Source organism: Accipiter gentilis, chromosome W, assembly GCF_929443795.1.
Source record: "Accipiter gentilis chromosome W, bAccGen1.1, whole genome shotgun sequence".
NCBI lineage: Eukaryota > Metazoa > Chordata > Aves > Accipitriformes > Accipitridae > Astur > Astur gentilis.
The window spans coordinates 9,399,119-9,411,629 of NC_064918.1; the positions used below are offsets into that span (position 1 = coordinate 9,399,119).

A 12,511-nucleotide genomic window follows, 5' to 3' on the forward strand; every position below is an offset into this window, starting at 1 on the left:
AGCGTGGGGTCCCACCCACGGGAGACAGTCCTCCACGAACTCCTCCAACGTGGGCCATTCCCACGGGCTGCAGTTCTTCACGAACTGCTCCAGCATGGGTCCATTCCACGGTGTGCAGTCCTTCAGGAGCACACTGCTCCAGCGCGGGTCCCCCACGGGGTCACAAGTCCTGCCAGAAAACCTGCTCCGTGGGCTCCTCTCTCCACAGATCCGCAGGTCCTGCCAGGAGCCTGCTCCAGCGCGGGGTTCCCACGGGGTCACAGCCTCCTTCGGGAACCCACCTGCTCCGGCGTGGGGTCCTCCACGGGCTACAGGTGGAGATCTGCTCCACCGTGGACCTCCCTGGACTGCAGGGGGACAGCCTGCCTCACCAGGGTCTTCACCACGGGCTGCAGGGGAATCTTCGCTCCGGCGCCTGGAGCATCTCCTCCCCCTCCTTCTTCACTGACCTTGGTGTCCGCAGGCTTGTTTCTCTTACATGTTCTCACTCCTCACTCCGGCGGCAGTTTCTCCCCGTCCCAACTTTTTTCCTTCTTAAAAATGTTATCACAGAGGCGTTACCACTATCACTGATTGGCTCGGCCTTGGCCGGCGGCGGGTCCGTCTCAGAGCCGGCTAATATGGGCTCGCTCTCTCTCGAACACAGGGGAAGCTTCCAGCAGTTTCTTACAGAAGCCACCCCTGTAACCCCCCCCCCCCCCCCCCGCTACCAAAACCTTGCCAAACAAAACCAATACACTGGTGATGTTTGCTCTTGAGTAGTTCAAACAAGAAAGCCTTCAGAAAAGCATACAATAGCAACTTCTCATTTTATCTATTCTGGAATTATAAGTAATTGTTACACTTAGGGACAGATTGTCAGTTGATATACATCAGTGTTGTTCCACTGAAGTGAAAAGACCTAAGTTAACAAGCTTGGCAAGGTAGAGATCCAGGTTTTATATTTGAAAATGGGGGAGGGAGAGGTAACATAGAAGTGGAATCAGTAACTTAAGGTCTTAGCTAAGATTTAGGTATCTGCTCTAAGCTAGTAGTTTACCATGGCTCTATAACTGGTAGTCAGAAATAGCTATCTTCAGAAAGTGATTTATTCTGCACTAAAATACCTCTCTAAAAGAAAATTTCCCCCTAAAAATGTCCTTTTTGGAAATGTATCTTCTATTAAACTGAGAAAGAAATAGGCCTAAAATATAGTAAAATAAATGCTTATATTTTTAGATGGCTGAATCCCACCCCTAGTAGATGGAAAACAAAGGGATACCTTTGACAACAAGAACAGCCAGTGGATGAGAGATCACTCTTGGTTTTGTCATGGCTTTTCATAATTTTTGCAAAAATCTGTATGTTGTAAATTAATGACCACCAGAGCACTTTGGGCAGGTTATGAGTAGCACAAATGATATTAAGGAGGCAGAAGCCAAATGATGAATCGGTGTTATGCACACAGAAGCTTCCTTTAGCTGGATGTCATTGCTGAGATGACACCAGTGGTTAATAACATTAAGGATTTTTTAATTAGAACCAGGTGGCTATGTTCTTATTCTGAATTTCACTGTCTGGTGAAGAAAAGGATTTTGCAGAAGGAAAATTTAAGATGGGTACTAATAATTATTAACCAGGAAAGTTTAGAGAGCAAAGACATGACTATGCCAGCTTTGTTAAATTTTTGAGAAAGGGAGTGGGAAAGAGTGGTCATCAAGGCAGAAATTTTAAGCAAAACAATAAAGCTTTCTCATCCCAGTGTGTATGGATAGATGCCTGTGTCCATTTTATGGGAAAAAGTTATCTTTGTGATTTGGTCTGATGTCTCTATGGAGACCGAATGATTGTCTGAATTTTATTGTAATTGGGTCTATCTTGAAAAACCTTTGTGGCAGGATCCAGAATATTCTAGGAGGTCTCTATATTTTTGGTCTAGAAAATGTTGCTGATGCTATATTTTTACAAAAAGGCAGAGAACTGAGAATAGAGCTCGTACAATTTGTTTTGGACTGAGGTGATATTTTCCAGTCCTTTGAACATAGCTCATAATACCTGTTGCAGGCTGATAGATTTAAGATCCTCTGTACACTGCTAATTGTTTTCAAAGGTGGTGTTTGTGATGGATGCTTCCCATGGAGAAAGAGGCTGCGCTTCCTTAAATTTGCTATTTTATCAAGCATTTCTAGGCATGATTTTTACAAGCAAAACCTACTTTTGCTACAGTCGGTGGCGTAGTGCCTCATAAAGAAATTGCTAAGGAGGTTGTATGGTTTCTTAAGCCTTTTTTAAATGGTCATTTTTAAAACAGCTTCTAAGAGTTGTCGTCTTTCCCCAAAATCTTTTACAAACAGGTATGTTTTTGTGTTTGGAAAAAGATTACATAGATTTCTTTCCAATGGGTCATGAGCCAGGTAGCCAAAGGACTTCTGGAGCAATAACTGAGATCAAGAAAGAACTTCAAAAAGGGCCTGGCAAGAATTTCCTTGTTTTTTCCTCTTATCTGTGGGAGTGAGCAGGAATCTGATTCATAACCATAGTTTAGGAAAAAGATATGTAATTAATTCTCACAGTGGTGAGTTCTGCTCACCAATCCATTTTCTGATTTGTTTATATTTCTCAGAGAACACTTTGTAATGCCTGCTGCCATTCTTTTTACTGTTAATTATCTGGACTGTAATTCAATTGTCCCTTATATTCTTCTACATTAGAAATCTTAAATAGTATTTTTTTCCTAAAAGCCAGGCATTTCCCTTGAATGCAAGCCAAGATTTTGAAGCATGTGTATTAAGTAAATGAGCTGCATGTGATACTAATCATTTAGGGTTTTTCTTTTTCAGTCTGTAATAGGTCTTGGCACAAATCTGCACTTTTCTGTGCCTTTTCAAAATTATTTATGGGGCTCTTCAAAAGGGAGAGTTATAACTAACTTTTGTGATTTGGCCTCCATGCTAGTAAGCTGCTCACTTGCACAAAAATAACATGCTTGCCTCTACCATCCATGAGTATGTGTTAAAGAGAAACCATGTTCTTTGTCTCTGTAGTCCTTCCTGCTGTCAGGAGCTTTCAGAATAGAAATAACTTGCAAGTGAAAAATCCTAATTTTCAGTCTTAAATCTCAGTTCTGCAGCACTTGAGTGATTCCTGATCACATGAATTTGACTACTGCAAATAAAGAGATTACTCGGGCAAATAAAGACTGAAAGACCAGGTCCATATTACCTACCCCTTAGAGATCTGCAATCATTCAGCTTCAAATTTTACCATCAACTTCTCTCATTTGAGTCATGGCTAAATGTATTTCTACCTAGTAACAATTAATTCCTGGTGGCAGCTGCCTGTTCTCAAATCACATTCTGTACCTGTTCTGCAACACATGTAGTTAATTATGACAGGAGACCTGGAAATGTTATTACAGTCCAACCACTTGGAGACCCTCATTAATTACATACAGGGCTACCTGTGATCAGTTTTATTGTCTACTTAATATGATCTGTACAGTATTGCGTCTGCATAGAGAAAAATCATAAGGAAGAATTAACATTGAGAAAGCATCTACTTCCTACTCTGTGAAAGAGAAGAATGCCTAAGGATCTTCAGAAATAGGAGAAAAATTCATATTGAGATCTTGTATTTCTGGGGTGTCTAATTTGTAAGTCCTGTCTACTGATGGAATATCTGAAATATTGATGTTAGATGAACATATATGTTCCTTTCTTCTTGTTACTTGTCCTAAAAAATTACTGTGTTTTGTGAGGTATGTTAATGTTCTTTAGGTTCCCTACTGAGTTTTTGAGAATGGAAGGAGGAGGAATAACATTTGGTGCACTTGCAGACTAGAGAAACCTACTGCTTTTCATAGCAGACTGTCACATTTTCAGGACATGTTAGTCTTCTTGTTTGTACACATATCACCTGTTCATGTAGAGTAGGGCTAGGGTGGGACCTTCTTTTTGCAGAAAAAGAGGTAGAGGAAATCAGAATGGCAGCTAGGTAGGGTGGAATAAGAGAGAGCAAACCATATTTAGGAGCGGAAGTATGTTGTAGCATTTTTTTCTCTCTCAAAATATGTTCAAATATTAATTTAAAGCATCTCCTCTCTCACTACTATTTCTTTCTATGAGTGCCTCATGCTACATTGGTTAAGGACAGGTTTTTTTCAGCACTTAGCAGATGTGAAACATGGAATCAGCAGAATTTTCCACTCTTATGACAAATATCACTGAACCTCTTAGAATATCTTTGTAGTTGCTGGGAACGGGCCTTTGACAAAAAGGTAAATAATGGTATCTTCCCCACGATGTTGACAAAGCAACTGAGGCACAGAAGGTTCTCACAACTTGCCCATGATTACAGAGCAAATCTGTTGTTCCTCAGCTTTCCTCTTGCTCTTTGACATTGTTTCTTTCCATTGCCATTAATTTCTCAGAACATCTGTGAAGTAGTCAACATATGGCCTTCCTGTGTGATTGCTAATGAGCTTATTAAAAGCTACAGCACAAAATTAGTGGCATGTGATTTTGCCTTACTTTACATGGGGCTTTTAATTACCTACAGGCATTTTATGAAATACTGTGGCTTAAAAACTTTTGCAGTGAGAAAAACTCCCTAATGTTATCTTAAAATAGGGAATTCAGTGGAAAGGGAGTACTTAGTTTGGTGGAGAAGTTTGATAACTTTTACTTAAAGCAATATTTCTCCCCAGGTTGTTGCTGAAGAGAACATGCTAGATGACAATAATAAATCAAAAAATAATGGATTCTGTAGAAGTTAGGTGTACTTAAACAATGTGTAGATCTTGTGCTAGCTTTTTGTATAGCGATAAATATTAGTCTTAATCCTAAAATGACAGCTTGATATCAGAAGAACATGGGACTATTTAATTAGTGAAGAATTTCTAGCTCAATTCCCAAAGATTTCCCATAGAACAGAAAAAGTCTCTGAACTGTTTTCGTGCTAAAATAAAAAAACAAAATATTATTCATGTCTGCCAGTACTTGAGAAAAAGGACAACTAGGAAACTGGAAAACATTGTTCTTGCTTCAGAAAATAATAAATCTGTGTGCAAGTGTTCTGCCTTGTTTTCATGTGTTTCTTTCCTTTCTGCCTTTCAAGACTTCATAGTGAATGAATCTGTTTAGTTTGGCATGTTCATTGTAAGCTAAATGTGATGTTTGCTTCTCACTTTTTTTCTTCTTAAGGGTCAAACTCCACAATGGTAGGAATTAAGTAGAACAGCACTAATCGTTCCCCTTGGATGGATTCTTGGAGTAGCTGATTCAGTCTGCTCCATTTTCACTAACTAGCTCATTAGGTTCCTCCTCCTATCATTGTTCTGATCTTCATCAGATCTCTGTGTTTGTAGTGATTAGATTTTTAAATAGAGAACCTAACACAGATAAAAGGTCACAAATGTTCATTTTAAAATGACCTCAACTTTTAAGCACAGCTTGCTTTGGCTTTATTATAAAGCCTCTCTGTCATTGGGATATGGAGTGATGGTTTGTGTGAACTGTGAATGACATGGGTACATTTTTGTGTGCATTGTCTTCAAGGAGGCAGCAATTGGAACAAGCCTAGTGTGCAGATGCTTCAGTGGAACTGGTACCTCAGGATATCTTTATGGAGCTCTTGAGCTTAGGACAGCAATGTGCAGAGATTACTGTGAAGCTGCTGACAGCTGGGAAAGAGTTATTTATATCACCTGATATAAACAAATGTTCCTTCTGTATGGGGTAGATAAGAGACAATCCCTATGGCATCACAGATCCTTTATTAACTTTCAGGACAGTCAGTGTGGCATGAGTATCACTGCTTATTCTGTCAAAGGAGTTTAAGCTTATTCTGTCAGAGGAATATTATAAGTTCCTTGCAACAAATATGGTATTGGTGATATTCCTGTCAAAACAAATCACTCTGGACAAGTGGATTCATTATCCACACAGAGCTATAAATGGTTTGGGGTTACTACCCAATTATTGTAAAATCTGTTCAGCCTTGCTCTTTCTAGACTCTTTCAAGGCATTTTAGTTACAGCTTCGCTATAAAAAAAATTTCTTGGTGTTTCTAAATTCTTTCATCAGTTGTCCAAGTGTGATACAGATTCGGACTGCTTTTTTTATTTTATGCAACACAATTTTACAGTAGTATGCTACATGACCAGCTGAGATAAGTCTGTGTTATTCCTCTGGCTTTTGTGGAGCTACCCTGACCTACATGAGCATAGGATCTAGTCCAGTACCAATTAAAAAATCAGCTAATATGCTTGAACACGATCTTCCTTATTCCTCATTGCCTCTGAGTAATTCCAAAAACTGTGAACATTAAAGTTTATACTTCTCTGTAATGGAGCAGTGTGTATTATTTATACAAGTAGCAGCTTCACATTCAGGTAGACTTTCTGAAGGGCTAATTTATTTTAGATGTAATTATTAGACTTGAGAAAAAAGCATACAATCATCATTAAAAGAATGAATTGCTCACCAGTTCAAATTATATTAACAAAACAAGGACAAAGTAAATTTGTCATATTAATAAGCTACTGAAAGATCTTACTTTGTGGGGAAGTTTAGCACTTGTTTCTGCCTTCACTGGTCAGGCTAAGTGTGACTGACAAACCTTGTGGTGTCAGATTCTGCGTGCTTGTGTTACCGAAATCCGGAATAAAACTCCTTAACAGCAATGAGAAGTTAAGAAGCAGGCACTCCTTTATTGCAGCGCTGGGCACACAGGGGATCACTCCACCTAGTGTGTGCACCTGTCTGGTTTAATCATGCAGGTTAAATACATACCTGTTATATTCACTAAATTTCTGGGAAATGTCATACATAATCATCAACTGTCCAATAAATCATTATCATATGTAAATGTCCCTTTACACAGGTGTGGTGAAGTCTCTGGTGGTCTTCAGAAGCCCTCTGGTGGTCTTCCATAGTCTTCCTCACTTTGTCCGATAGTTGACCTCTCTTATGTGATTCTGCGCAGTACGATTTTCGCCATCATGTATTAGATTACATAAAACTACATTCAATGTTAATTCTTAAATTTAACGTTTCTAGTGATTGGCCCTCAGTCACACCACCTTATCAATATTTTTATACTAAAACAATCATTGGTTAATCTTACTCAATTCCACTAACTGGAATCTTGATCAAAGTGGGGTTTCTAAGCAACAGAACTAAGATCCATAACGATCTCTCTTAGTTTCTTAGGACAAAACACTACAAGCTAAGAAATCTGTCAAAGTTTCTATGGTTAACTAATTTTAGACAATACTTATTTCCTTGTGATTGTATACAACACATTTTGTATGTTCCTAAGTTTCGATGACTACATTGCGAGCTTCAAACCCCTATATTCTACAATCTTTACCTTTTGATCAAACCCAGAGTTGTACAATGACTGTTTTCAGAGTTTTCTTCCTCTTTAAAAAGAAAAAGAAATTGTAATTTTATTTGCAACATGTAAAAATTTTCTTATTGTTTCAGGACACAGCAGGTAAGGAGAGATACAGAACAATTACCACGGCCTACTACCGGGGTGCAATGGGCTTCATTTTAATGTATGACATCACGAATGAAGAATCCTTCAATGCTGTGCAGGATTGGTAAGTAAAACTTAGAATTCATATTAAATATCACAGAGAATATTTGATATCACTCACTTGCTGTACCCAAGCATTCCTATACCGAAACATAGGGGTTTTCTTGTGGAAAGACAATGATTACTTTAAAATGTGTTGCATATAATTCATTGTAACCATTATGTTTTTCTGTGATTTCAGTTGATGTGGGTTATTTATACCACTAAAACCAACAACATGCTAGCATGGAGAGTAACTGCTGAGATACCAGAAAGTGTTTCCATAGTTCATGGAAAAACAAGGAATACCATATGTGGGGGTTGTCTTTTGATTTATTTTTTCATCATGTTGCTTTTAACTGTAGCTGGTTAGACATTATGGTGTCAGTCTTGTGCCTCAAGTGTAAAAATGATGAGCAAACTTAATCAGAATAGTAGAACCTAATATGGCTGGTACTCATATTACCATGTATTTTGTGAATGTCAAAATGTCTCCATAGAAGTGTGTCATTTTAATCAGACATCGGTCAGTCAGGATCCAAACAATTGAAGGCTTTTTCAAGTAAAGCTGACCCAAAAGGAAAGCTAGAATTAATCTCAGTGGTCTCTTCCTTTATGATTTGTGTTAATATCTGAGAGCCTTCTAGCAGTGCTCTGAATTATATGAATAGCATGTCATGTGCGGTCCATATGCATGGGAGAATTGTGTTTGAGAGAGGATTTTGTTCAGAGTTTGTGTGATTTGTTCAGTATGTTTCTTTGGCTTTTTTGTTATTTTAAATGTACACTACTGTGTACTTTTTTCAGGACAGGCAAGGTCAGAAACATGTTTCACACTTGACGTAAAAGGCAGTGATGTTGTGATGCTTGTTTCTAATGGGAATCGTTGCCCAGCCCCAGACTCTCCAAGAAAAAAATCTTTCTTTCTTTCACACTCTTCTAATTATTATTGTGATAGAAAGTGACACTGAACCCATGGAGCAGCTTCCCCCTCTACACTTGGAGTTTTTCTTGGTCTGTATACGCTGAGCCTGGTCATTCAGCACTCTGAAAATAAGAACTGAGAGCCTTACCTTGATTCTGCTCTACAAGAAATGGGAGCTTGGGTTGCATAACATTTCCTGTGTAAGCGCTAGGGATGTAGTCATTCACACTCCTCCAGTGGAAAGGGACAACTCCAGAGTGTGTCCCACCTTCTTCTCCCCATCAGTTATCTGTACGACTCTACACTGAATTGCTCTTACAAGTGTCTCTTTCCATTTACTAGACAATCAATAAGCTTACATGACTAGCATAGACCAGACAACTAGCTTTTGGACAACTGAATTTATCTGAGAGGAGTCTCTGCTTGATACTCAAAGGGGAAGATGCATTTGCTCACTGTGACTTGTTATGCCAAAGGGATGTTCTGCCCATTTTGTACAAGGTGGAGGCATCATGCTGAGGGCTTGCTGTTACACAGTTGTGAGTACTGCTCTGTTCAACAGCATGAGACGGAATCTCCTACCTAACAGGAGGTAGCTGAAAGTCTTATTTGTAGATGCTGCTGTGAAAGTTTAGCAAAACCAGGGAATCAAGGAGTACACCGAACCTCCCAGCTGAACCTGTAATTGTGCCTGCCAGCATCACTGCTTCCTAGGCCTGCTAGCTGAAGCACTTTCTTGCTTTGTCTCTGCTGTCCTTTGTCTATGGGCTGATTCCATTCAAGTGCTGGGTTAACTGGGTGATAATGGCTGTCTGGGACCAGCTGTAATCTGCAAATCTCATTACCCCATCTCCGGGCTAACCAGATGGCATGCCATGTATTATCTAGCTTCCTCTGATACAAAGGTTTCTGTATAGCAAGTGTAAATATGGGTACTTATTATTAATTTTCTCACCTGTTTGTTTTCCAGCCTCTTATATCTGGTGTGGTTGGCACTCTTTCTCTCCTAGTGAAAAATAACTAGGCTTCATACTAATTTAAAAATAAATAAATCCCTGTAAAATGAAACGAGAAAATATTTAAAAGCTATGGAGTTCTTAAATAGGTTTGTGAAATATGATTTTTCCATCAATATATCTAGAAGCTGTACAAACAATTGGCAGCTACTATAAAAATTTGGTGGAGAGGAGAGATTGCATGATTATGTGCTAAGAGCTACTGAGCAGTCATCTGCATGATGAAAGGGATGACAGAGAGGCAGAGTGCCTCACTTGTCAGGATGAGACATAGATGTGCTTTTATTTTTAATTTCATGAGCCTAGTTGCTGCCCTGCTGTTCTTCCTCTGTTTTATTCCTCCCATCTCACAGCTGATAGTTGGTTTTGATTAGCCCATGCTCCAATTTTGATAGTAATTACAAAATTACAGCTTGCTTCTGAATGTGAGAGAAGTTAAAGAAAACTCTGAATTACCAATGTTGCAGAAGAGCAAGCATGACTGTGCGTATGTGTCTGTGCATTTGTGAAAGATATGGGGGGAGGCAGTGGGAACTTTCAAGCCTCTCTGGGGCTTAAAATGCTTTTCCCTGTGATAAATGTGCCTGTGAAGACAGTGGTGCCATTTCATATATGTGCACAATTGGCCAAATCCATGCTCAGATCCCATCCCATCAGTTTCAAGGCTTGATCTAGAAACTGCACTGCAGTCAGGACAATGAATCTACAGGTGCCTTTTAGATTTGGATAAAGGAGTTTGGTTTAAAATGTGTGTTGGGATGATTCTTTAAAAGCAGTTTGGTCAAAGCTGTTGTATTCATACTGAAAGGCATTTTTTTCAGTCTGAAGTCTGGCTGACATTTTTCCTTTATAACAACAGATGGATAGTCATATTTCCAGATGCCATGCCTAGGTCAGCATGAATCTATTCAGCTGTGAGAAATGCTATATCTATTTTGACTATTAACATTTTACATTAAGAAAAAATCAGTATCTGTAATTTTACCTAAACCTCTTAGCACCAATATATGCAACAGTATAGTAGCTAAGCATTTGTCCACCACTGTGAGACTGAGAAAGTGTTTTGCCTAAGAGCTTGGCTAAATGACTTGAAGGTCCAATAAATTTCAACCATACTGCAGACACTTCAGGAAACATTCATATCTCACTTTCCCTAAGTAAAATAAAAAAAAAAGTAAAGATTACAAATAATGGCAACAACAAAAGTTGTAACCTAAATAGAGATTTTTTTTTTGAGATTCAAAAACTTTTGGCATGAGAAATCTTGAGTTTCTACCTTCTGATAGTTCTTCTGTATGTACACCCAGTGATTTATTGCCTTCAGTCTCATCCAGAGGATGATGCTAAGAATACACCGTCAGTGCTCGTGTCCTAGAATTGCTCGGTCACTTCAGAATTGCTGCCTTCTAGGTTATGTTCACCTAATCTGTGTCTGAATAGTTATGTTCCCTGTATAGTTTCACATGTACTACAACAGATACTGTTTAAATGAGCCTAGTTTGGTAGACAGTTCAGACTGGCCTACATAATTGACAGGTCCTTAATAATTTTGTACCATTTGGATATTTTTTGTATCATCTATAGACTTTATCAGCAGTTATTCTAAATGTTTAAAAACTTTGATAAAATAAGTGAAGAGTATTTCTCCAAGAAGATTCATGCAAGACCCCTAGCCACGTTCCCAAGTTAATGATTACCCTTTTCCATTTCTCTACTGAGAGCTAATTCAGGTTTTTAATCCTTTTCAGGGACTAATTTGTTTCTGCATGTTAATTTTAGGGAGCATTGCTAATCTTCTAACTAGTTCTCCTGAAGAAGAATGTCACCTACTTTTATCTCTGCATTGTATTCTGCTAGTATTCTCCAAACTGACTGTATTTTTAAGTATATATTTCTAATTCTTTAGACAGTGCTAAAATGAAATCAAAGCAAGAAAGTAACAGGCAAAAATACTTTCCTGCTCTAGATTTCAGAAGTATTTTGAATTTGAATTCTGTAGCTAACAGGTTTTTTTGTCACTTTATTTTTCTTTGTGAAATATTTGGAGTTGTTCATGCATCAAGACAAAGGAAACACTCAGTACCTGCATAACCTTTTTCCATGATGGAAAAGGGTTGGAGTGTATTATTTATAATACTGAAATTCCAAATTAATGTTATAGGTCTAGACAAAATGGGGAAATAGAATTTGTCTTCCTCAGACAGATAAGAGTATTCATTTGACTCAGGTAGGAGGAAGTTAGTTTCTCTCACTTGGCTCTTACTTCTGCCTCTGGTAGCAGGTTAGGCAAGCAACCTGTGTACATGACCCTTTTCTCAGGACAGCCTGAACAAGCCAGTACTGCTGGCTAGGAAGCAGTGCTAGGTCAGTCTCTGAATGTGTTTCCTCTGAAGAAAATGCCAGTGGCAGTGGTCAGAGCACTGAACAATATTCTCCTTTTATAGATACAGGTTTTCAGAAGTTCACAAGGACAAACAATTTCTGTTTTTATTCAGTGAGAGGGGATGTGCACTGAAAATCTGGCTGCTAGCAGAAACAGCAAAGCAAACATGCTTTGACTCGGCAGATCTCCTATGGAGCTCTGATCAGAATTTGAAGCTGCCTTTTCCAGGAGGCTTTTTCCTTCAGAAATGTAGCTAATGCTGCAAGTGCCAAGTGTGTAACTTGCAGTGCTTTGGTGCATGGTGGTCATGCCACCCTAAAAGATGCAGATTTTGGGAATAGCTTTATTTCCTATAAATAGGAACCAATTGTAGGGCATAATTTTTTTCTGCCTGGCTGAGGTCTAAATTAGAAACAAGCAATAACCAAAGCATGCCATTGAGCAGAATTCTTTAGACAGCATCCACACATTTCAAGTAATTGGTCTAGCAGAATCTGATTTCCTTTAACAAATTCCTTATTAAATCTGAAGAGGAAATAAGTGAATGTTGAGAGTGGCTTCATGCCACTTGAATGTATATTTGTTTTAGTTCAGTTATAATGTCACAGTGGTTGCATTCATTCCTTT

At 38.7% G+C, this 12,511-nt stretch overlaps 1 protein-coding gene across 1 annotated transcript in view; it reads left to right on the top strand.

Annotated features, from left to right (window-relative positions):
* The window catches only part of LOC126035561 (ras-related protein Rab-3C-like), a 184,628-nt gene that overhangs the window by 8,773 nt on the left and 163,344 nt on the right, over positions 1–12,511 (top strand). The window contains exon 2 of the mRNA XM_049794204.1: positions 7,467–7,585. Coding sequence (XP_049650161.1) covers positions 7,467–7,585 — 119 coding nt within the window. The remainder of the gene's footprint in view (positions 1–7,466; positions 7,586–12,511) is intronic.